Source organism: Linepithema humile, chromosome 7 (genome assembly GCF_040581485.1).
Source record: "Linepithema humile isolate Giens D197 chromosome 7, Lhum_UNIL_v1.0, whole genome shotgun sequence".
NCBI lineage: Eukaryota > Metazoa > Arthropoda > Insecta > Hymenoptera > Formicidae > Linepithema > Linepithema humile.
In genome coordinates this window covers 13,758,952-13,785,431 of record NC_090134.1, presented here as the reverse complement: position 1 = coordinate 13,785,431, position 26,480 = coordinate 13,758,952, and the positions used below count along the sequence as shown (strand labels likewise).

Here is a 26,480-nt window from a genome sequence, read left to right as displayed (position 1 = left end):
AAAAAACCTTTCAGAAAAACTTGTATGTATATATTATATATTACGAAAAAGGATTATATTTATTGCGCTTATTGCGCTTACAGCTTTTTAACCAATAAGCATCGATAAGATTGTATTTAGTTATTTTTGCATCTTTATCTAGTTATTTATTTAAAAATTATATTTATATCTACAATTAGTTAATTTTTTTTAAGTATACATTTTAAAATAATTGCATCTGTATCTAGTTACTTTTGCTTCTATATCTAATTATTTAAATTTAAAAATGATATTTGTGTTTATATCTATCTAGTTAATTTTTCTTAAGTCTGTATCTAGTTAAATAAAATTTTTATATCTGTATCTAGTTAAATAAAAAATTTTTTAAATAAAAGTATTTAATTCGAAAATAAAAAAATTTTTCAAATTTAATCAAAATAAAAAAATATTACAAAATTTCGCAAAAAACTTGGCGCTGCTGTACTGAACTATTAACTTACATAAGATTCGCATCGCAATACTTTAACATGCTCCTAATCATTCCAACATACTTTAATCTATAGTATATGTGACGTAATACTATAGTTTAGTTTGGAGTATTAGAGCGAGTAGGAGCATGTTAGAGCAAGCGATGCAAACAAATTTCGGCTCAAACAGACTAGAGCGACGAAGCGGCAAGTGGCGATGCTATAGCCAATCAACTTACAATTTTACCGTAAGAACAAGAGTTTAATTGGCTATCGCGTCGCCGTTTGCCGCTCTGGTCAGTTTGAGTCATTATAACACTTAATCATGTAAATTGTAAAATTATTGCTCATTTTCATTCTCTATAATATTTTAAGATGTATTTAACATGTAGTTCAGTACAGCAGCGCCAAGTTTTTTGCGAAATTTTGTAATATTTTTTTATTTTGATTAAATTTGAAAAATTTTTTTATTTTCGAATTAAATACTTTTATTTAAAAAATTTTTTATTTAACTAGATACAGATATAAAAATTTTATTTAACTAGATACAGACTTAAGAAAAATTAACTAGATAGATATAAACACAAATATCATTTTTAAATTTAAATAATTAGATATAGAAGCAAAAGTAACTAGATACAGATGCAATTATTTTAAAATGTATACTTAAAAAAAAATTAACTAATTGTAGATATAAATATAATTTTTAAATAAATAACTAGATAAAGATGCAAAAATAACTAAATACAATCTTATCGATGCTTATTGGTTAAAAAGCTGTAAGCGCAATAAGCGCAATAAATATAATCCTTTTTCGTAATATATAATATATACATACAAGTTTTTCTGAAAGGTTTTTTTATTTAAACTTGGCGTCATTTTCTGATGATATCACCTCTTTTATAGGCAGAATATATAGCGAATTTTTATTTGGTATATACAACTTTTTTAAAGATATATACATACAAGTTTTTTTGAAAGATTTTTTATTTAAACTTGGCGTCATTTTCTGATATCACCTCTTTTATAGGCAGAATATATAGCGAATTTTTATTTGGTATATACAACTTTTTTTAAAATATATACATACAAGTTTTTTTGAAAGGTTTTTTATTTAAACTTGGCGTCATTTTCTGATATCATCTCTTTTATAGGCAGAATATATAGCAAATTTTTATTTGGTTATATATACAACAACTTTTTTTGATTTGGTTATATATACAACTTTTTTTGAAAGGTTTGTTATTTGTTAATATATATACATTTTTTTGTGGAAGATAAATTTTTTGGAAGGTTTATATATACAACAACTTTTTTTGGGAGGTTTGCGTGTATACAAACAACTTTTTTTTGGTATACAATAACTTTTTTTGGAATGTTTGCGTGTATACAACAACTTTTTTTTGGAAGATTTGCGTGCACTTGGCGCCTTTTCTTTACCTTTTTTTAAAAAGGTAATTTGTTGAAACTTTTTTGTAAGGTTTATATATACAACAACTTTTTTTGGAAGGTTTGCGTGTATACAACAACTTTTTTTTGGAAGATTTGCGTGCACTTGGCGCCTTTTCTTTACCTTTTTTTAAAAAGGTAATTTGTTGAAACTTTTTTGTAAGGTTTATATATACAACAACTTTTTTTGGAAGGTTTGCGTGTATACAACAACTTTTTTTTGGAAGGTTTGCGTGTACTTGGCGCCTTTTTTTTACCTTTTTTTAAAAAGGTAATTTGTTGATTAATGGATATCATTTCTTTTTTTCAGTAATAAAATATACAACTTTTTTGTAAGGTTTGCGTGTTTATATATACAACAACTTTTTTTGGAAGGTTTGCGTGTATACAACAACTTTTTTTGGAAGGTTTGCGTGTACTTGGCGCCTTTTTTTTACCTTTTTTTAAAAAGGTAATTTGTTGATTAATGGATATCATTTCTTTTTTTCAGTAAAAATATTACTAAATATATAAACTTTATATTGATATTTCAGAGTGAAATAACAAAACAATTGTGAAATAATTAGATTTTACTAAAGAGTCCCACCACCACCCCCGTCATATAAAACGGTCCTCTTTGATTAATGTTGTAATAATACAAAGTTATATATAATTATGTAAATATCAAACAAATCGTTTCTAGGCCATTGTATTTGTCTAATTAAGCGTCATTGGCTTAACTTTCTTTATTTTCTTTTTTTTTACATATATTTGATTATCTATAAAGATTTTCGTCATCAGTGAACATATTTTAATAAAATATTTGATTATATATGACAATTCTTTTTACCATTTATTATCAAAAGATATGATCAAATAATACCACCAATTACTTATCAATTTTCTGTAAGAAAATGATACAGATATCTTTAGCGCCTCTAGGCCATTGTCTTTTTCTAATTTGCGCATCGTCAGCTTCAATCCAAGTATTTGACATTTCTTCTCTACATATACTTGTGTAATGACCATTTTCGATACATGATCCATGATGGAATATAGCACTCATAACTTTGTAGAATTGTCCAGCAATATTTATTTTAGTTGTTGGGATAGCACGTAAAGTAAACTTATCTGTTTTTGTTGATATACCGTCTTGAATTGCTATTAAATGCATGACAATTATATCTCCGGTTAATATTAATTCACTTTTACATAATATGTCATTTCCTGTACAATTTTCACATGATTCGTTGTGTAATTGACACCAACGAGAAAATGTTACATTTAATAATTCATTAAGATCAAAACTTTTTTTCTTCCGTTTATTAACAGGAATTGAAAGAAGGATATTTTTATTAACAATAGTCGTCGTATTATGACAATTTTTACATCGTTTAATGGAAGTGACTTGATGCTCAACTACATTTTTTATATAATCGTATTTCGTGCAAAGAGCTATAAGAAATTCACATGCATCTCGTTTAACATTTTTGGAGAAAAATTCTCCTAAACTTTGTCGTATTACATATGTATTCAAGTTAGGCAGTTTGTTTTCATATTGATTTATTAAAATACCTAAAATACTTAATTTATCATACTCAAATATTAGTTTTCTAATAACATTTAAATGTAAAAAGCATTGCAATACTGCATTTGCATAACACGAACCCTTATCTATATTTTGAAAACCATGCGTGACCCAAGTAATATTTTTCCGAACTTTTTTATGTGATTCTTGAACAGAACTAATTATTTTGGGTTGTACCCATAAAATATCTTTTATTTTACGATACTTTTCTTTTGAAACAGAAATTATATCTGTTTTGGATTTGTGTATTCGTTTTAATCGATTATATTCAACAATAGCTTCTTCACTAGCTTCTATAGATGAAGGGTCAAAATTGATCAAATGCAATCCATCTGAAGATGTTACTCGTGACAATGCAACATAAACTTGGCCGTGACTAAATACAGAATTACCTATGTCCATAATAGCATTCTGCAAACTCAGGCCTTGGCTTTTATGAACAGTAATTCCGTAACTTAGACACAATGGAAATTGTTTTCGAATAACATATGCTTTCTCCATCACCGCAAATTTGACATTTACTCTTTCAATTAAATATTCTAAACCTGATGGCAAAAGAAGCTTAATTTTTTCTATATAACCGTTAGAAATATCTTGTACAACTGAAATGACTTTAGCAATTGTACCATTAACAAGACCCAAACTAGCATCAATATTACGCCTTATCATAACTTTTGCCCCAATTTTTATAACAATTTGTTTCGAAAGCCCAGCTGTTTTAGAATTATCATCATCATTATTTTCCAACACTTTTAATATTTTCTTTTTTATATATGGAATACATTCGATTGTATCTTCAGCAATTAATAATATTTCTTTCGAAGCAATACGACTTAACATTGCAGCATTCAAAACGTCACACATGTGACAAGTGGGCAATAAACAAACGGTATCTGATGGCAAATTGTTAATAAAATCACATAATTCATTTAATCTAGATTCGAAGGAATCTTCTGTAAAAGATATTTTCCTATTTTCCAAAATTTCATAATCAGACTTTGTTAATAAACCAATACGAATTCTTGACAATAATTCACGATAAGACTCATCTTCTTGCTGGCGCATATTAATTGTCAACTCATCGTAATCAAATAATGTAGTCCACAAATTTACAGTCTGTAGGCAACCGATATATTTGTTAACTTTTTCATTTGACAAATCTTTAAAGACAGAATCTTCATGTACAGGAGGCAATTGAAGCAAATCTCCAAACAAAAGAATATGCCTTTTACCAAACCAGCCATCATCACAATCACTTGAATCAAATATTTCAGACAATCGAAGATGTATGTACATTAAAGTCAAATTAGATATCATTGATACTTCATCGATTATAAAAAGAATAACATCTTTAAGTTCCGCTCGTAAAAGTTTTAACACATGATCAGACAATCGTTTATATTTAGGAGTATTACCATGTTCAACAGGTAATTGAAGCAATCTATGAACTGTCAAACCGTCTATATTAAACGCTGCTATGCCAGTAGGTGCTGCTACAGCAGTATCTTTTTTGAGATTTTGTTTTATCCAGCACTTAACAGTTTTAATTAAATAACTTTTTCCAGTACCACCTTCTCCACTAACATATAATCGCAATATTGATTTATCTGACTCTATAATAGTAATAACTCTATCGAATACTCTTTTTTGATCTATATTTAATTTCGCAATCATTTCTGATACATCAATATCTTTAATATTTTTATCACCGAGATCCTTAAAATCTTGCATCGCTTCACCAGCTTCTATATTTTGAACACCTATTGGATTGTCAGGATCATCTTGCGACTCATGTTTTTGTACTTCATCTAAATGTTGCTGCACTAACTCTTTAGCATTTTCAAATGCTTTTTGCAATTCTTCTAGTTTTTCGTGATATTGTAATGCTTCTGTTAAATGTAGTTTTACCTTGTGAAATGATTCTGCATAAGTATCACATCCATTTCTAAGCTCTTCTAATTCTCTCCACGGTTCGAACAGAAGTAATAACGCAAAGAAATACTTTTCCGGTTGTGTATTAACATTATATCTATAATGATTAATAAGATATCCACGCTGTCGTCGTCTAAGATATCCATTTTTAAATTTATAGAATTCAACAAACTTATTTTGTGGTTTGATTTTTGTAATATCATACCATTTTGCAAACTCATAAAGAGACATACATTCTAATTCTTTTGGTCTCTGTGGATAGTGGTTATCTATCAAAGATTCACAAAATATATCTGTCGATTGTTCATCAAGTACTTCAATCTCTTTACGAGTTTTCAATTTTCTACATCTTATTCGATTAACATCTAACCATCTAATAGTTGTATTTGGATCAGTTCCATATAAAGCAATACCCAGTAATGTATCAGCAGCTTCAAGAGCTCCACATTCTCTATTACTCGTGAATCGCAAGGCAATACTCCAAAGATAGCTCATCAATGATTTATTCGTATTATTTTTAGTATTAATAATAGTATCAGACAACTCACATTTTCCCGCTTTATTCATATATTTAGTAATGTACCAGGTAAGCAGTGACGACTTTTCGCCAATAAATTGTATATCCATATTTCCTTCCCATGCAGTAAGAAAAACAGGATTATAATCATTTATATTACTTTCATCTTCAGTTCGCGGAAGATCATAAAGCCTGCTTCTATGTTTTAATTGCTTTCTACCTGCTATGGCAGTTGTGACATCTCTTATACTTAACGTCTCAGTGACAGGACGAGGAAATCCAAAACGACATCTCCGAACAACTTTACGTCCAACTTTTTTAGAACGGAGACAGTAATCATTATGTTTGTGTCGTTGATGCGTATTAACACGTCTGTACAATAATGGTGAAATATTTTGATCTGGCATTTTACAGCTTATATATTGTAAAATAAATTTGGAAACTTCTTCAATAGAAGATTCACCAAGAATTGGAGCATTTTTTATCCAAATTAATAAATGAAAATGTTGTATGCCTCTACCTTGGTATTCTCGTCGCCAAAAATAATGAGTGACTTCTCCGATCGGATGATCTTTGGAACAAATAAAGTCAAGCATCGCACGAAACGTATTATCGAGAAATCTCGATGTTGACACAGGATCTCTAGCAACAAGTACACTGGTGCATGCCGAAGAATCGCACCATCCATTTACTTCACGAATATATTCACCTAACTCTTCCCATAACCATTCAGCGGGACTTAATGTTAGAAACCATGTTGCAGGTCCGTAATGTTGTGTCATACAGTTTAAATTATTTCGCGGTTTACTCCAGAATTGTTCCGTATTCCTTAGTGTCAAAAATATTGTGGTTAAATCGGATTCTAACAATTCTTTGGACATTGCTTCTAAATATTCCGCAGCCGTATAACGAACTTGTGGATTAGTTACATTCATCTTATGAAAAATTCCACGATTTAATTGACGGATATTCGTATTATTTAACAAAAAGAATAGGTATTGTTGATTTAATCTATACTGTGGATGTTTAGACATCAAACGACATTTAACAAATTCATGATCATGAAGCTTGACCTGCCTAGTTTCGTGCTGTCCATTAATACCAAAAGAATATAAATCTGGAAAACATAACAAATCCAAACATTTCTCACGATTATCCAAAGGTAAATCATAGACTTTTAACATTTGATATAAAGCTGTTGCAGTTTTATTTGTTCTCTTTTCATATAATGGATATATAGTATATTGTTCATAATAACCATCATTTTCATCATTAATAACCTGAGTTAGCATTGCCTCATGCTGATTGAATGCAGCATCTCCAAGATTTTTTGTTCCCTGTATTTCAGTTTCTAAATTATTACTTAATGACACATGCTCCTCATCCAATACATCTTTTGCAACATTTTCATCCTCTTGCATCTGGAATTCCAGATTATTTAATTTTTCCAAAGATAATTCATTATGACTATTTGGTAATATTATTTCAGAATACAAAGGATTATTATTCTTTAACCATATTAATGCATCAAATACTTTTTTAACATTTACCATCTCTTCCCATATAATTTTTGATTTTGTGGGAATACCTCTGACTAAGATATATAATTCATGATTAATATTTATCGCATCGGTATTAGAACATAATTTGTTTAATGTCTCTTGTATAGGAAGTGGTAAATGAAATGTTCTACCTTTAACTTTTTGTATCATTTGCCTTTCAGGTAATTTTTTGTTCATAACAGTTGTCATTTTAACAACAGTTTGAAATGCTTTAGCTCTCTGTATAAGAATCTTTTCAAATGTATTAAGAGATGATATTACTTCAAGCACATTATTTGTAAAAAGATTATTCAAAATGCAATACGCAGGCATTAAACCTTGACAAAATTTTTGTTTACAATAAATACATATATATTGTGCATTAATTTGTTGTTTCTTCACATGTACCATTAAATCTTTCCAAACTGGATTATCTATTTTTGCTTTAATGATTTCAGAAACATTTTTTTTATAACAAAGCTTTTCGCATGATACACAAGCATAACGCGGTGTATCCATTAGACGTTTTTTCAAGGCTTTAAACGCATTCTTATACTTAAAAAAGATATCATCATCACTTATAATTGCATCGGTTTGTTGATGTTTGTATATATCTGCTTTCTCTTGTGCAGCAATAACAGTTTTATTTAATGCTTCCAAATCAGCACAATTTAATGCTTCATCTAAATTCAACATTTTTTGATACAAATTTATAAGTTGATAAATCAAACGCCTTATATTTCTCACTTTCGGAAAATGGGGCGATAACAATAGAATTGGTAGGAACATCGCTCCACAAATAGTGAAATTAATATAGCAACTCTGTGCATGACCAAGTTTCGTATTTGATGTTTTTACTGTACATGTACGAATACTTTCTATCAATCTAGGAACATTCTTTACAGTACATGTACTAACAGTTTTAAGAAATTTTTCATATCGTTCAATCAAAACTGGATTGTCAATTTTACATGAGGTACTGCACGACCACGATTTTTTTGCTAGTGCTGTTATCAAAGGTAACACATTTACAATTTGCCCTTCCATGTTCATTACTAAAGATTCTTCCAAAATTGCATTACGATATGTAGACTCTACAAAATAATTTTCAGATGATGCTGTGTGTCTAGATATCCCACATAACACATCTAATTTTTCATTAATTCCACAACACTTATCAACAAGAGTCAAGCATACTTCTGATTTCTTTTTAAGTACAGCTAATATATTATACATCTTGCGAATATAACCGTTCCTAATATGTATACACCAACGTATTATTTTCTCGGCTTCTAATTGTTTTTCGATCTGACCTGTAATATTTAATTTATTTGAAATATTTTTAATAATTATTGTCAAAGAAGTATGAAGTTTTATTGTTGAATTCTGACACCGAAAATTTTTATATTTTTTAATAATTTTATTTGCAACATTGCATTTATTTATTACAAATTTGCTTTTATTCTCTTTTCTTCTTTCTTCTCTTTTCTTCTCGTAATATTGTCTGTTACAACATTTACGTTCTAATATTTTTTGTTTACTTTGTTCGTTTTGCATAACTATAGCACAACGTTTGCGTTTTTGTGCGCGTTGTCTTACAAAATCTATTCGTCTTCTTTTTTTAGCGCAATTATTTTCTAAATCTGTATATCGTTTCCGTTTTAGAGTACAAATGTTTTCTACATTTTCTTTATATGGAAACTTTTCTTTTTGATTTTTATGTTTATTTTCATTTTTCTTACTTAAATCGTTTTTAAATTCACGATTCTTTTGCAATCGATTAACTTTTTGTTGTTCTGCCTTATTCTGACGTATGATACGTTTACGATTTGCATCAACTTCTCTTCCTCTTATTATCGCTAATGGAAGCACTTTTTGAGGAACACCATATTTAGAATCCTGAGGGAAATGCTCAATCACATTAGATTCAAAAATTTTCATTAAATGCGAACGCATTAAACTGTGGTTATATCTCACTTTTTCGGGTTTAATATTAAATAACAATGAAATTGCAAAAGCTATTGCAAAAACACCACAATCGTAATCATTCGGTTGACTTTGCACAGTAGGAAATCTAACAGGCCGTTTATCAAAAGGATAAGTTGGAAATAATCGTCTTAAAAATTGTTCATGATCTTTGTGCAACTTTTTTATGTTTAACGAATCATAGATAAATAAGTTTTTTCTATCATAATGACTACATATCCAATGTTTATTTGAACTATATAATATCTGTATATGTTTCTTATGTTCTGATACAGGTTGTATTTCATGAAGAAGATTTAATTTCCACGTTTCAATAGGTTTATAATCAGAACAATTTGTTAAAAGTTGTGCAAAATAATCCATATGTGCATCGTCTAACATGTCGTTTCGAGCAATAATATTTTTCTGATCTTCTTTAAATTCATGATTTTTTTGTAATAATTGCTTTGCTTTTACTTGCTCTGTCTTATTCTGACGTATGATACGTTTACGATTTGCATCAACTTCTCTTCCTCTTATTATCGCTAATGGAAGCACTTTTTGAGAAACACCATATTTAGAATCCTGAGGGAAATGCTCAATCACATTAGATTCAAAAATTTTCATTAAATGCGAACGCATTAAATTATGGTCATATCTCACTTTTTCGGGTTTAATATTAAATAACAATGAAATCGCAAAAGCTATTGCAAAAACACCGCAATCATCACCATTTGGTTGACTTTGTACAATAGGAAATTTAATACGCCGCTCATGAAAAGGATAAATTGGAAATAATCGTTTTAAAAACTTGTCATGATCACTGTGCAACTTTTTCAAATTTAATGAATCATAGATAAATAAGTTTTTTTTATCATAATAACTACATACCCAATGATTATTTGAGCTAAATAATATCTGTATATGTTTCTTATTTTCTGGTACAGATTCTATGTTATCAGGAAAATACAATTTCCACGATCCTTCAGGTCTATAATCAGAGCAATTTTTTAAAAGTTGATTAAAATGATCCATATGTTCATCATTTAACCAGTGACCTTGAACAATAATATTTTTCTGATCTGGTTTCAACGCCATCTGTTTTTCTGTTTCTTTAGACATTTTTGTCTTATTAAAATAAATATATATATTATTTTCTATTATATATCTTTATAGGCGCACAGCAGCCTTTTTTTATAGGCGCACAGCAGCCTTTTTTTATAGGCGCACAGCAGCCTTTTTTGCAGGCGCACAGCAGCCTTTTTTATAGGCGCACAGCAGCCTTTTTTTACAGGCGCACAGCAGCCTTTTTTTACAGGCGCACAGCAGCCTTTTTTACAGGCGCACAGCAGCCTTTTCTTGCAGGCGCACAGCAGCCTTTTCTTGCAGGCGCACAGCAGCCTTTTTTGCAGGCGCACAGCAACCCTTCTTTTTATAAGTGCACAGCAACTCTTATATATAAAAAGAAATATACCTACTTAAACCTAAACTCCTCTTCTGGAACGTTCTGATCTGGAAATCTAAAAATCTACAAAATAAACATATAATGATGGTTACACAATCTTTTATTTCAATTTTCAACGTTACAGTAAAATAATATGAAAAGAATTAATAAATTGAACTATTTTCTATTTTTTAAATTTTAAGTACCTTAATAATAATTAAAAGTTCTATTTCTTTTTCCTTTTGTTCGTCCTCTTCTCCTGTGTCTGGCTCTCTCTCAATCTTTCTCCCTCGCTTTTTTTCTTCTTCTCTCTCTTTCTTCAATAATCAGTATCTGTAATAAAAATTAATTTAAGCCACAAATAGTAAAATGAACATATATTGTTGTATTTAATACAATAAATTTTTAAATCTTAAAAAAGGCAGGAAATTAGGTAACACGTTTCAGCACTTCATATTAGGCCATCTTTAATGTACAGTTTAGTTGTTCAATTCAGTCATGATGTTGCTTCACATATTAGACCATATCGTCACTATCATGATCATATTTAATATGTAAAGCAATATTATGACTGAATTGAACAACTAAACTGTATACTGAAGATGACCTAATATGAAGAACCGAAACATATGTTAACCAAGAATAATAAACTTAAATTACAAATAAACAACTAAAACATACCTTAGGTAATATACTGATGCAGTTTTTTTTCTTCTTTTTTCTATAATTTCTATAAAAACGCCGCAAAAATCCACTCCTTCACCGTAAATACAAAATAATACGACATTTTATATCAACTGTCAGTCGACAGCCATAGTCACATTTATAAATGACTTACAAACTGTGTTACGCTTCCAAAGGATTCAATTGGTGTTTTCCGTAAACCAATCTCGTTTATAATGGCAGTTGACAAATCGCAATGCAGCATTTCCATTTTTTACTATGACAGTGATGCAAATCTTAGGCCGCTAGCACAATCGGTGCTCTTAATGGTGGGGATCGCAGTGAAAATTACAAAAGTGAACAAACTTACTAGTTATTGACCAATAAGATCATGAATATTTTAGTAAATTTGTTCACTTTTGTAATTTTCACTTTATTTCATGCTACACAATCGACCCCCTGAATACATCAATTATCTTTTTCGAACTTCCGAGCAGCGGCGAGAACACGAAGTAAAAGTAAGGAGACGTAACTAGATAGCGTATAGAGAAAAAAGTTGGTCACGAAAAATGTTCCACGAAGGAGGAGGTTTGCCGAATGGAATAACTTGCAACATTTCGTCGCCATCTTAAATCTGTTCTTTTTTAGCTGTACCATGAGGAACATGAACTGAACTGACTGCACTAAGAGCAAGAGCAAGTAAAAAGCTTACTTTGTGCTTGTGAAATATTCGTATGCAACGTGGTATGCAAATAATTTTAATTAAACATTTATATAAGGTATATATTTCAAGATTATAAATTTTAAAGTAAATGTAGTTTAACATTTAACATTTTATTTTTAATTGTTTTGCAGAAAATTAGAATTTATTGTAGTATTAACTTTTAATTTTTATAACCTAAAATTGTTGCATGTTAAATCAATTAATATTTCGCTATAAGCAATATCTTTTAATCTATCTATCTATTTATCTATCTATTAATAAATCAGCATAGATATATTTTCTAAGTATGTCCAAATATTAATATAAATAATTTTTAGCAATATATTAATATTTTCATTTTTTTATTTATAAGATAATTTAACTGCATTTTATTTTTAAATATTTTTAATTTTTATTATAGATATAATAAATTCTGAAGTAATGGCCTGTTGTGTCAAAGGTTGCAATTCAAGGGGAGATAAAAAAGGATCAGAAAAAAGAAGTTTGTTCACACCTCGTACTGTAAGTATTTATGTTGGTTTTATTTTCAGAAATCATTATTGTATTTATGTTAAGGAAAAATATTTTTATTCAAGTTTTTTCCAAAGTTATCGCGAGTATATATTATAGTATACGAGTATATATATGAGTATATTGTACAAGTATATACTTTATTTAATTTTAAAAATAAAAACACAAAGGAAGCTCTTTTATAATCCAGAGCGGGGATTTTGTAACTTCTAGCGACGATATCGATATTGTTATGTTGTCGTTGCGCAGCTTTTTTGTCATCTATAATATCTGCGCAACGATAACATAACGATATTGATAGTGTCGCTAGAAGTTATAGAATCCCCGCTCTGAACTGGAATAAGATCGCTCAATAAACTTATTTTATTCTTGTACAAACGTTTCGGCGCAACAATTTAGGCCATCTTCAGTGTAATCTTAGTTACAATAACAAACCTACAATAACAACGTAGATAATTATTCCAGCTCAGGGTCTTAAAGAGCTTCCTTTGTGTTTTTATTTTTATTAATTGTTTAAAGAATAACCCATAATATTTCTTATTAAGAATTATTTAATTTTTTTATAGAATGATATGTTTATTTCTTGGTCCAATATTATGTGTAATAAAGATATAAAAATAAAGAAAACTAGCAGAATTTGTGAACTGCATTTTAAGCCTGAAGATATTATTAAAGAAGATGCATTTTTACAAGAAGATGGATCAGTCATTTATGTGCAAAGAAAAAATCCAAAATTAAAAGAAGAAGCTATTCCTACAATTTTTCCAATAAAAAAAAGTATATCATATTATCAACAGATAGAACATAAAAGTGACAATGATGTTATGTCTTCTGACAAGTTTTCAGTTGAATATGAAACTTTGGAAACAGTTTCAACAGAAAAATCAATTCCATCTACATCATGTGTGATAAATAAAGTATTGCAAATCAATAAACCTTTGCAAGAAGATGTATCTTTTATGTCAAGAAAAGAAACAATTGAATTTTCTATTGAAGATATCAATATTGCTAAAAATATTAAAGTCCCAACAGTTTATTGGTTTACAAATATTAACAATAGCTGTATGATGTGGACATGCTGGACAAGAGATTTGCATAATATTTTAAGACGTGTTATTATTAAAGCAAATATGAAGGTTCAAGTAAATATAATTCAATAAAACAATATTATTTAATATATATGTACATTTATACCAATAATTTATTAAAATGTTGATATATAAAATAGGTATTTATTGGAGATAAAGAAATTTCTTTTGACACAAAAATAATTCATAACATACAAGAAATTGAACAAATTTTGAAGAAATTAGAAAATTTTTTTCCTTGCCAAAAAGTTAATAATGAAAACAGGTTTGTGCATTGTTGAGGTTGTACGGGATTCAAAGAATGCACAGTATAAAGGATATAAAGTTTATTTAGCGCACACTGGTTGTACAGCGTGATGACACGGCGAGCTACACATGACACATACAGAAAAACCAACCCACAAGAGGGAGGACGGAACAGGAAACCGGATGCATGCGCATGATGCTACCGCACACATTACGCGCCAGAATATAAAAACAAAAATAGAAACGCGCTATGTACTAAAGTAGAAGACAGGGCGCATTGATTAATTGAACCTTACATTCTAACACTCCTCCTATCAATGCGTCCAAAGGAACAAAATAAAAAAAAACATCATTACCTCTTAACTTTCTATTCTTATTTTAATCCTAACAACTTTACGCATTCTTCGTGCTTTGCTTTGGTCAAGGGTTTTGTTAATAGATCTGCTATCATTCTATCGGTAGGTAAGTAACTTAAATTAATTTCGCCTCTTTCTCTAATTTCTCGCGAAAAATGATATCTAATGTCGATATGTTTACTTCGACCATGAAATGTATGATTTTTATTTAACTCTATCGCGCTTTGATTATCGCAATACACTTTTGTTGCATCTGTTACACAAGACTTGAATCCCATATGTTCTAACAAACGTCTTAAGTATACTATTTCTTTACATACTTCCGATAAAGACATGTACTCAGCTTCCATCGTGGATAGTGCTACAGATTTTTGTTTCTTTGATTTCCAACTAATTGGGCCATTAGCCATTATAACTACGTTACCACTACATGACTTACGATCTTCTACATCACCGGCCCAATCCGAATCTACATAAGCTTGCATTCTTTTACAGTCTTTAGCATATGTTATGCCGTAATCGATAGTATGTTGCAAATACCGTATTACCCTTTTTGCAAGTTTCCAATGAACCTCCTCGGGATCCGTGCAGAAACGACTTAACGCATTGACAGCAAACGCTAGATCCGGACGCGTTGCGTTAGCCAAATAGATTAAGCTTCCTATTAATTCTCTGTAAGGTCTACGTTTCATATTCAATCTCTCTTCTTCTGTGCTTGGTTCCAACCTTCTTACAAGCTTTTGGTTTGCTTCAAGTGGAGTCGATATTGGTTTACAATTTTCCATTTTAAACCTTTGTAGTATATCTGTAATATATCTCTGTTGTGTTAACTTTATTTTTCCTGTGTGCCCATCCCTTTCTATGTTTATTCCGAGAATGTCATTTACAGGACCTAAATCATTCATCTGAAACTTGTTACTTAAAGTATCCTTTAGCTTTTGTAATTCATGCATGTCTTTTGATGCCACAAGTAAGTCATCTACGTAAACTATTATTATTACTCTATTATTCTTATTAGTACTTACATAGACGCAAGGATCCACATCATTATTTAACATGTTTATACTTCTAAAATAAGTATCTAGTTTTTCATACCAACATCGACCTGCCTGTTTTAAGCCGTAGAGTGGTCTTTTCAAGAGACAGACTTTCTCCTCCTGTCCTTGGACTTCAAAAGCTTCAGGTTGCATCATATAGACTTCGTCCGGCAAGTCACCTTGTATATAAGCAGTCTTGACATCCATTTGATGCACATGCATCTCTTCTTGAACACATCCGGCGAGAAAAGCGCGTATTGTCTCATATCTTGCTACAGGTGCGAATACCTCTTCGTAGTCTACGCCGTGTTTTTGTTCACAGCCACGTACCACTAAGCGTGCCTTATACTTATCTATTGACCCATCTTGTTTCCTTTTTATTTTGAATACCCATCGATTGGACAGTACTTTCTTCCCTTTGGGTCGTGTTACGAGCTCCCATGTTTTGTACTTCATGAGGGAGTCATATTCTAATTGCATAGCATCTAGTCATGCTTGTTTGTCGATTCTGTTTTCTATTTCTTCTATATTAGATGGCTCAGCTGATGATCCTTCATTGTGTCTCATTTCATGATATAATTTTCTTGGTCTACCCCTTTTTCCAGTTTTCAATATTTTTGGTCGGCCAGGACCTCTTCTTGAAATTTTCGGAGTATCTATTTGTTCTTCATTCGTCTCCTCTTCATTTTCTTCGCTTGATTCTTGTTCGGAATCCATGTTTTCGCCTATTTCTTCGTTTGTTTCGTGAACGGTAGATGGATCCACTGGCTTGGTACTGGGCAATTCCATTGACTGGTGCCAATCTGGATTTAGGAGGACCCTGAAATTTTTCTCCAAACTACTTACTTCACCTTCCAAGTCTTCAGTGAATCTCACATCACGGCTTTTTATTATCGTGTTTGTATGAGGATTCCACAATCTATAGGCCTTGGACTCCTGTGAATAACCAACCAGTATATACTCCTTTCCTTTTGGGTTAAACTTACCTCTAAAGGGTTTCTTTTCGAGCGCTATGACCTTGCTGCCAAATATACGCATAAAACCTACGTATGGTTTTTCATTCGACCAGGCTTCTATGGGTGTTGAATGTTCTAATACCTTTGTTGGGCATCTATTACGGATATAAGCCGCAGTGTTGACGGCCTCACCCCACAGACTATTGGGAACTCCAGACTGTAATAACATGCAGCGTGCCATTTCTACCAAGGTTCTGTTAGCACGCTCAGCGATACCGTTTTGTTGAGGACAGTATTCGACGCTCAGTTGTCTCTTGATCCCTTCTTCTTCAAGAAAGTTACTAAATTCTTTGGATAAATATTCTTTCGCGTTATCTGTACGAATTTTCTTTATTTTGCAACCGGTTTCTTTTTCAGCGCGCCTTTTGTAAGCCTTAAAGGCTGTTATAACGTCTGAACGTTTTTTCAACATCACGACTTCTACATGTCTAGACATGTCGTCGATAAATGTTACAAAGTACCTTGCTCCACCTAATGAAGGGACGTTCATGGGACCGCATATGTCGGAATGTACTAGCCCGAGTCTTTCTTTTTCCCTCTTAGTTGAACTTTTATAAGGAAGTTGGTGAATTTTACATTTGTTACAAACTTCGCAATTAATTTCTGTGGAATTACCTTTCATATTTAGGCCAATTACCATCTCCTGAGACTGTAACCTTTTTAGATCTCTTAGATTTAGGTGGCCAAACCTTTGGTGCCAGCGTAGAAGATTATTATTTCCGACATCACGCGCAGCCAGGGCCCCCGATTGTACAGCTTCATCTACAACATACAACTGCCCCTGTCTTTTTGCAATTAACGCCGTAGAACCATCGTGTCGATTTACGAACGCGCATTTCTTATTAAATGTCACCGTGTAGCCATTGTCGGTCATACAAGATACTGACAATAAGTTACTTCTAAATTGTGGCACTAGCATCGCGCCTTTTAACTTAATGTCGTTCATCTTACTGTTCCCTAATCTCACTTTCATTCTTACATCACCACTACCGCCGGATTCAACAAAATGTTCTGTAGCGGTGTAGACGTCACACCTCTCATCTGCATTTAATTCATGGAATTTTTCCTTGTTGTGACACATATGGTTTGTCGCACCACTGTCTAGGCACCACTGCGTTGACTTTTGTGGTCCGCTATATTGGGCACATGCAAACATTGCATCTTGTGTGTTATTTCCTGTATGACGTTTTGATTTGCTCTTACAGTCTATCGATTTATGTCCGATCTTGTTGCACTTATAGCACTTTCCCGTAAACTTGTAGTTTTTCGTGTATTTCGTATGTGTGTCTTTTGCATTCTTGACGGATCCTTTATTACTTGCCATTAATGCGTTGTTTTCTGAGTCATGATTTTTACAATCATCTTGATCGATGCGTCGCGCTTCCTCTTCAATAAGCTTTGTTTTAAGGAAATCAATCGTCGGTATGTTATCTCGTGACTCCATGGCAACACAAAAGTTCTCGTAATCGGGTGGTAATGAGTTCAGCATTATGATTGATATTAGTTCTTCTGGTAACTTTATTCCAGCGTCTTCTAATTGTTCTACTTTATCGACAAAACTATTCACGTATTCCATCATGCTTTGTCCTTGTCCTTTCTTCATACGATATAAATGCTTATATAGAACGGATTTCCTTACCGGACCTCTGGATTCGTATATGTTTGTTAATTTTTCCCATGCCTCATGCGACGTTGTTGCCTTTTTAACGTGATTTAATTGATTCTTCGAAATGCTCAATAGTATTAACGCCAGCGCTTTTTCATCCTTCGATGTCCAAACATCACTGTTTTCGGGCGTGCGAATTTCGGTTCCACTGGTGTATTTCCATAATTCGTTGCATACGAGTACACTTTTTATTTGAATTTTCCACGACTCGTAATTAGTATCGTTCAATTTTTCAATGTTTTGCGTTCCAATGACGACCGACATGATGATTTCTTCTAGAGGTTATTTTTACAGAACAACGAGACTTAGAACACGCACTCGATTTTTACTTTTCTGCGCTCTGGGCCCATAACCTGTTGAGGTTGTACGGGATTCAAAGAATGCACAGTATAAAGGATATAAAGTTTATTTAGCGCACACTGGTTGTACAGCGTGATGACACGGCGAGCTACACATGACACATACAGAAAAACCAACCCACAAGAGGGAGGACGGAACAGGAAACCGGATGCATGCGCATGATGCTACCGCACACATTACGCGCCAGAATATAAAAACAAAAATAGAAACGCGCTATGTACTAAAGTAGAAGACAGGGCGCATTGATTAATTGAACCTTACATTCTAACATGCATCAAATTATATTTTTACATAAATAATACTAAAGTAATAACAAAAATATTATTTTAGTCTTTTATATTAATAAAAATATTTACTTTTATTTTTTAGAAAGTTTTTATTTAATAAAATTGTGTATTATAATATAGCTTATATTATATGTAATATAAGCTGTATTATAATATACTGTGCACTATACAAATAAAAATAAAATGAAAAACACACTTTAAATAAAATGCACTAACCAATTTTACAGGGTTACAAATTGTCATGGTTTTGTAATTAAAGAGCAATATAGAGGAGAGAACATGAGATGTTTGGCTTGTAAGAGAAATTGGAAAATATTATTAAGAAAAGCGCATAATTTAACACCAATGCAAAAATTAAGAAATAAAAGCAAAAAATTACAAGTGTCAAATTTAAATCACAAACGTCGAGAAAAGAGGCTTCGAAACAAAGTATATTAAATATTTATATATTTTTTTATAACATACAAATTACATTTTTTATTGGAATTTATTTTTTAACTTAACATATTTGTATATAGATTATAAAATTATATAACAAAATAAAATATTTGAAACATAAGTGCACTCAATGTAATGAAAAAATAATCGAAGAAACTATTTCCAAATTACCACAAAATCAACAATTGGCAGTACAAGCTTGTTTTGCAGCAGCAAAGTTAAAAGATAACAGAGGCATGAGATATTCGAATGAATGGGTATATGAATGCATTTTACTTCGGATTAAAAGTGCAAAAACCTACAATCATTTAAGATCTCATAATATTCTAACATTACCTTCAAATAAAACACTAAGGGCCACTTTTTCCAACGTCGGTTAACTTTAACCGACTGTTACAGGATTGCCAACATGAAGAACAAAATATTGTAGTAGAAAGAGAAAATTTCTCTCATAACCTAAACAACTGTTGAGCTGCTGTCATGGATATTATTAATGATAATTGGTTTTCGGAATATGACAATTTTTATAATGATGAAAGTGATGAGTGTGATAATTTAAATAAAAAAAATTTCAAAAAATTACATATTATAAAATTACGCAACAATTATTTTAATATTTGTGAAGAAAAAGATTTTCAAAGAAGATTTGTAATATCAAAAAAAAGTTTTGAAATGTTATTACAAAAAATCGAAAATAAAATACAATATAATACTAATCGGTATAAATAATAATATTTATAAATACAAAACCAAGTAGTATAAAATAAATTTTCCAAAAAAGAAGTGTACACAATTACGTTTCTATGAACAATATTTTAATATCATTTTATGTGTTATTTCAGTAATGCTGCTATTCCACCAGTCATTCAATTATTGGTTGCACTCAGATTTTATGCAACTGGATGCTTTTTAATAACAGCTGCTGATTTTTGTGGAATTAGTGAAACAAGCGCTCACAAAATTATTCATAGAGTATCTCCTGAGATTGCTGCATTACGAAACGATTTTATAAAATTACCTCTTTTATCTGAGGAAATTCGAGAAAATGAACAAAAATTTTTCAAAGTAGCCAAATTTATTCGTGTTATTGGTTGTATGGATTGCACACATATTAAAGTGGAATCATTTGGTATGTAATACTTGAACTTATTCTTAGCTTACAAAATTATATATTTGTAATTAACAAATAATATATTTGTATTTTAGGAGGAGAAAATTGCGAATTATATCGCAATAGAAAAGGCTTTTTTTCTATAAATGTGCAAGTCATAATAAATGCCAAATTAGAAATAATTGATATTGTAGCACGTTGGCCAGGATCAACACATGATTCTACAATTTTTAATCATTCTAGAATTAAAACCTTATTTGATGCACATACATTTGGTGACAGTTTACTTCTTGCAGATTCTGGGTATCCAAATCTACCATATTTAATGACACCGTTGTTACATCCCACAACACCAGAAGAACATTTATATAATGAAGCTCAAATTCGAACACGTACAAGAATTGAAAGATGTTTTGGCATTTGGAAAAGAAGATTTGCTATTTTATCAATTGGAATGCGATGTCGCACAGTTGAAAATACATTTCCTATTATAATAGCAACAGCCGTTTTGCATAATATTGCCCAACAGGAACATAATTCAAACTTAATTAGTAATTCTGAACAATGTGATAATACTATTATACAAATACAAAATGCTGATTTAAATTCTAGAAATAATAATAATGAACGAGAAAAATTAATTTTAGAATATTTTAAAAGGTAATATTGAAATGAATTATATATATTATATATATATATATATATATATATATATATATATATATATATGAAATTATTACAAATAAGATATAATATGAAATTATGTATCTACAAATTTAATAATTGCAGGTTACTTTGAAGCATGTCAAAGAAACTTCAAAAAAACATTAAAGGCAACAATAATATATTTTATTAATTTTTTAAATATAAATAAATAAAAACAGATTATCAACTTAAAGAAAGAAATTGTTATTATTAATAACCTTTTACAAAAAATAATGACATTTTAGATGTATTTATAATAGTAATAACATTAAATACAATAAAAAATACAGCACCTTTATATTATTTTTTTAATATAATGCATTTGTCGTATTTAATAATCTGGTTTATCAAACTCTGATAATATAAACTAAAAATATGTTTTAAATAAGAAATTAAATAAATTCAACTTTTAAATTCAATGAACAAAACAAACATATTTCAGGTACAGAAGATTATCTCTTCAAAGAAACTTAATAGAAATAAAAAATTCAATCTTATCGAGTAAAATTCGAGTAAAAAAAAAACTAATCAATAAAAATATTGTAAACTATAAACTAAAAGTTTATTTTCATATTATTCTAAAGATATTACCTCTTGTTCCTCAATTTTTTGTTTTATCAGTTTTTCTTTTTCTATTAATATTTTTTCTTTTTCTATAGATAATTTTAATAATTCTACTTTTAATTTTTCTGTTTCTAATTTGTTCTTTAACGTTTCCATTTCGTACATTTCTTTTTCTTCTATATTAGCTTTTTTATTACATGCTATTTCAGTATTTTTTAGTTTTGAAATCTTATTGCACTGGCTGATTTCATCATGCTTCCTTTTTTTACCAATAGTACATGTTGATGTTGGTATATCCTCTTCTTTATTTTGTAACGGAAAACTTATTTGTGATTTTAATTTCTTGCTATTCCAAATTGTCCAATCATTAATTTCTTTATTCTTTATTAAATGCTAAAAATTTTAAATGTTTTGTGTTAAATATTATATATTTATATTTTGTTAATAACTTTGTATTATTGAGTTATGAATTTACTGTAAATACTTCAGTTGAATTGCTTTCATCATTTGTATCTTGTAAAATATCATCAACTGTTATAATGTTTTCTTTATTATAAATGAAATCTGAATCATAGGGATTTAATAATCCATTTGTTGCTGTTTCCCCCATAATTTCTTTAGCTCGTTCATATAACATATTTTTTTCTAAATTAGACACACCTCCACCTACAAATTCGATAACAAAGTATAATACTTTTCTAATTTTAACATTAATATAATAATATAATACCATTAATTATATTAATATACATATCGTCCCTCTTATACCAAAATCATAAATGTGCAAATTTTCTTTAATCTCTTTGTGAAATTTATTTTATACTACTTGATAAGGTATTTACAAAGCTAGGAGCTTCAGAGGGGATATTTTAAATATCCTAGGATATTTTAAATACTTAGTTCTGAAGCTTTGTAAATACAAAATCAAATAATACAAAATAAATGTTACAAAGAAAAATGAGATTAAAATTTGCACATTCGTGGTTTTGACATAAAAGGCACGATATAACATTTATACCTGTTTTATAAATTTCTCGCTTAAATGTAGCGCAATATTTTCTTGTTTCTTTTTTTATATTATCCCATAAATATTTTAAATTTTTTTCTGTTCGTTGTATCGTATTACGTGCATTAAATTCCTTTGTAACATTTGCCCACGTTTCATCTTTTTTTAAAATTATATTATTATTGCATTCTTTATTTTCTATTATGTGTCGATATAAAAAAATAATGTCTAATAAACTATTTTTATCACTAGTTGTGAAGTTTCTTGATCGTTGCATTGTTATCTATTTTTAATTGTTAATATATTTATATACTCTTTCACTTTTATATCACTTTCTTTTTATTGTGTATTTAACGTGCCGTCACCGTGCTAAAAGATTACAGGTTAGGATCAGTTAGAATCGATGACGTGTATTTTAGTTACAAGTTTCGAAGTTGGCTATTCTGAAAAGTTAACGGACGGTTAGGCTTAACCGACGTTGGAAAAAGTGGCCCTAAATCGTTATATTAAAATTGTCAAAGGTTGTTATGGTTTTCAATCGAGCACATTTGAAATATTGAAAAAGAAAACGGCAAACATGGAACCTAATGATGTGCGAGGTATACATACAATATTTGATTTACAAAAATCAATTTTATTAATATGCAATGCAATTTTTACGTAATACAAACATAAAACATAAATCGTATATCGATAGATATTATATATTTTAATAGCCAAAAAAATTTTTTTAGGTGTTTTGTTGTTGGATGAAATGAAATTATCAAAAACTTTATATTTTAATAGAACAAATCTAAAAGTTGAAGGCTTTGTTAATTTAGATAAATATACTCCAGAAGAACAAAAGAAAAAAAAGGGGGACCATGCATTGGTTCTTATGTTTCAGCCTTTTAAAGGAACATGGGTTCAATCTTTAGCTTGCTTCTTAAGTGTTGGCAGCGCAAGTGCATCAATTTTGCATAAAATTATTATGGAGTGTATTATTTTAACAGAACAATGTGGACTAAAAGTAGACGCTGTAGTGTCAGATGGAGCATCATGGAATCGATCTATGTGGAATATATTTGGAGTAAAAGAAGAATGTGTTAGTATACAACATATTGTAGATGTAGAAAGACGCTTGTGGTTTATTTCTGATTTTCCACATTTAATAAAATGTCTTCGAAATTATTTTTCTCAGTTTGATCGATATGCAGGAATTTGGGTGAGTTTAAAAATTTGCATCATAAGAAACAAAAATCTAAGTACACATAATTTCTTTCAAATAATTATTTAATTTAATAATTAAAAAATATGATAAACAATTATAATCAAACACTGAATAATTATAAATTATAATATATTTTTTATAATTTTATATTGTTCATATTTCTTTATATTAACATAGAAGCATACTATACATTTAATATGCAGTTGGCATTAAACAATTTCATATAGTTATTCTCCGTTACGTACAGACTCCAGATGGTATAATTTCTTTAAAACATTGGTATGCGATACTTGCCATTGAAAATCCTCATGGTTTTAATTTAAAATCTAGTTATTATTTGGATGAAAACCATATTAAACCTAAGTATTACCAAAAAATGAATGTAGCAATGGCATTTCGAGTATGTAGATAAAGCTATACCGACCCGACAGTTTATTAAGCGTTAAATACTAAATCTGCTTCTTTGATTGATTTAAATCATTTAGGATAAAATCTACACCAATCAAAGCAGATTTAATATTTTGTACGCATACTAAACAATCGGTGTAAACTAAGTCATTATTATAATCATATATGTTATATATATGAATACAATGAAATTAAATGTTTTATGCAATTTTCAGTTTTTTAATGTGGCACCTACCATGCAAATATTGAAAGAAGCAAATATTCATCATGATTTGAATGATGCTGACGGCTCAATTAAATTTTGCAAAAGAGTGAATGCATTAATCACTGCTATGAATAGTCGTACTCCGAAGAACTCATTGCGACCGGATAACAAAATTTACAAGGTAATCATATATAACATAGCAAGTGATTTTATAATATAGTAATTAACATTTAGCGTTGAATTATATAAAATTGTAATCAATTTTTAATTTTATTAACTATTATAATGATTATCCATATATATGTACTTTACAGAATGTCGAAGATTTTTTAAATTTTTTAATTCAATGGGAAAAAGAAGCTAAAAAAATGCATTATAATTTTATAACTGATCAAACTTGTTATGGTTTAAAAATTTCTTTGAAAGCTACTCTTGAGATTTGTTCTTTTTTGATTAATAAATGCAAATTTCAATATTTAATGACATCTAGATTAAATCAAGATAATTTAGAGGTATATTTCGTTTTTAAAATATAAATAAAAAATATTTGTAATGCATAACTTTTTTAAAATATTAATAAAATATGTAATGTATATATAATTTATAATTATTTTTGTAGAAATTTTTTGGGATGATGCGAAATTGTGGTTCCAATGATCATCCTGACTCTCAATTATTTATACAAATATACAGGTTGATATCAACGTATTCTCTTGTAAAGCCCCCTAAAGGTTGTAACGTATCTACTGGAGAAATAATGAACGTTCTTCTCAATATTAAAGATATAGAAGATACAAAAGAAAGAGAAGAACAATGGATAAGTCAGATAGATACTATTTTGGATAGAGGAAGGAATAATGAAATTTTAGCATATGCCCCATCAATTCTTAATGATCATGATTTGCATATATGTACTACTTCAGATTATATTCTGACGTACATTGCTGGATATGTGGCAAGAAAAGGAAATAGGTTTTCTAAAAATATTATTAATAATAAAAATGTTATTTGCGAAGAATGTTTGAAGACGTTGATTTTACAACCAAATGATGTAATACCAGAAAGACATAAATTAATTCAAATAAAAACAAAGGGATATTTAAAAAATCCTTCAATAGCTTTATTTAATTTGCTTTCAATTTTGGAAAAAGGAATAATAGAGGCAACAAAATGTGGAGAAATTAATGTTAATACATTATTTGAAATAATGGAATTAATTGACGAAGAAAAAAATTCACTCGCTCTCATCGGTTGTGAAAAACATAAATATGAATTTACTAAAAATATTATTCGCTTTTATTTAATAACACGGATGTTTTTTTTGGTCAAGCAAGCGAACAAAAATGATAATGCTGAAAGAGAAAAAACAAAGGAAAAAAGGAAATCTTCCAAATTAGTTCAATTAAATATTCCAAATGCTACAAATATGCATTCTCAAATAATTAATGAAACAAATACGGTTGAAACTGTAATACAAATGAAAACAAATGCAAAAAGGCGTAAAATTGAAATAACTTCTTGTAAAAAACAATAGCGTAAAAAGTAAGCGTTAAACTTTATATATATTTTATATACTTACTTTTATATTTTATAAAAAAAAATGTTTATTTTATAAAATAAAAAATAATTTACTTTTTAATACAATTTATTGTCATATTTACAATTCCAATCCCTATTTTTATAAAATTAAAATTCATATATATATACATAATTTGTAATATAGATAGAAAGCTAATATGCTTTCACGATAATAATTTCAAGATATAATAATCTTCTAATATCTAATTTAAATTAAAATTATCAAAATATTTATTATATGCAATCAAATGTTTAAACTATTGTTTGATTTTATAAATATTGTATTATTTTTACAATTTATCAACAATTTTTAAAAATTCATTTACTTCCTCAATATTTTCAATTACAATAAATTTTGAAAAAGAATGAATTTCATTATTTATATAAATATTAATCTGTCCATTTTGCAAAAAAGCAATTCTTTTTCTTACACTATAATCA

At 29.3% G+C, this 26,480-nt stretch overlaps 3 protein-coding genes and 1 long non-coding RNA gene across 5 annotated transcripts; 2 read left to right on the top strand and 2 right to left on the bottom strand.

The window, feature by feature from the left end:
* Positions 1-1,584: 1,584 nt before the first annotated feature.
* Positions 1,585-6,276, bottom strand: LOC137001184 (uncharacterized). Its single transcript, XM_067359549.1, has one exon. It carries the CDS (start codon positions 6,019-6,021, stop codon positions 2,764-2,766), a length of 3,258 nt encoding a protein of 1,085 aa, XP_067215650.1. The 5' UTR covers positions 6,022-6,276; the 3' UTR covers positions 1,585-2,763.
* Positions 6,277-19,658: 13,382 nt separating this feature from the next.
* On the top strand, positions 19,659-21,269 carry LOC105677007 (putative nuclease HARBI1). The gene is made up of 4 exons (XM_067359553.1): positions 19,659-19,971; positions 20,095-20,381; positions 20,459-21,023; positions 21,153-21,269. The coding sequence occupies exons 1-4, from the start codon at positions 19,733-19,735 to the stop codon at positions 21,160-21,162; spliced, it is 1,101 nt and encodes a 366-aa protein (XP_067215654.1). The 5' UTR covers positions 19,659-19,732; the 3' UTR covers positions 21,163-21,269.
* A 337-nt stretch (positions 21,270-21,606) lies between these two features.
* Positions 21,607-23,050, bottom strand: LOC137001187 (uncharacterized). Of its 2 annotated transcripts, none has more exons than XR_010891301.1 (3): positions 22,651-23,050; positions 22,117-22,298; positions 21,607-22,025 (listed from the first exon to the last, which is right to left on the bottom strand). It is a non-coding gene; the product is annotated as an uncharacterized lncRNA (long non-coding RNA). The 2 variants fall into 2 exon arrangements; XR_010891300.1 differs by having other exon boundaries at positions 22,108-22,298; positions 22,651-22,791.
* A 2,012-nt stretch (positions 23,051-25,062) lies between these two features.
* On the top strand, positions 25,063-26,105 carry LOC137001186 (uncharacterized). The gene has a single exon (XM_067359555.1). It carries the CDS (start codon positions 25,093-25,095, stop codon positions 25,993-25,995), a length of 903 nt encoding a protein of 300 aa, XP_067215656.1. The 5' UTR covers positions 25,063-25,092; the 3' UTR covers positions 25,996-26,105.
* The last annotated feature ends 375 nt before the right edge of the window (positions 26,106-26,480 follow it).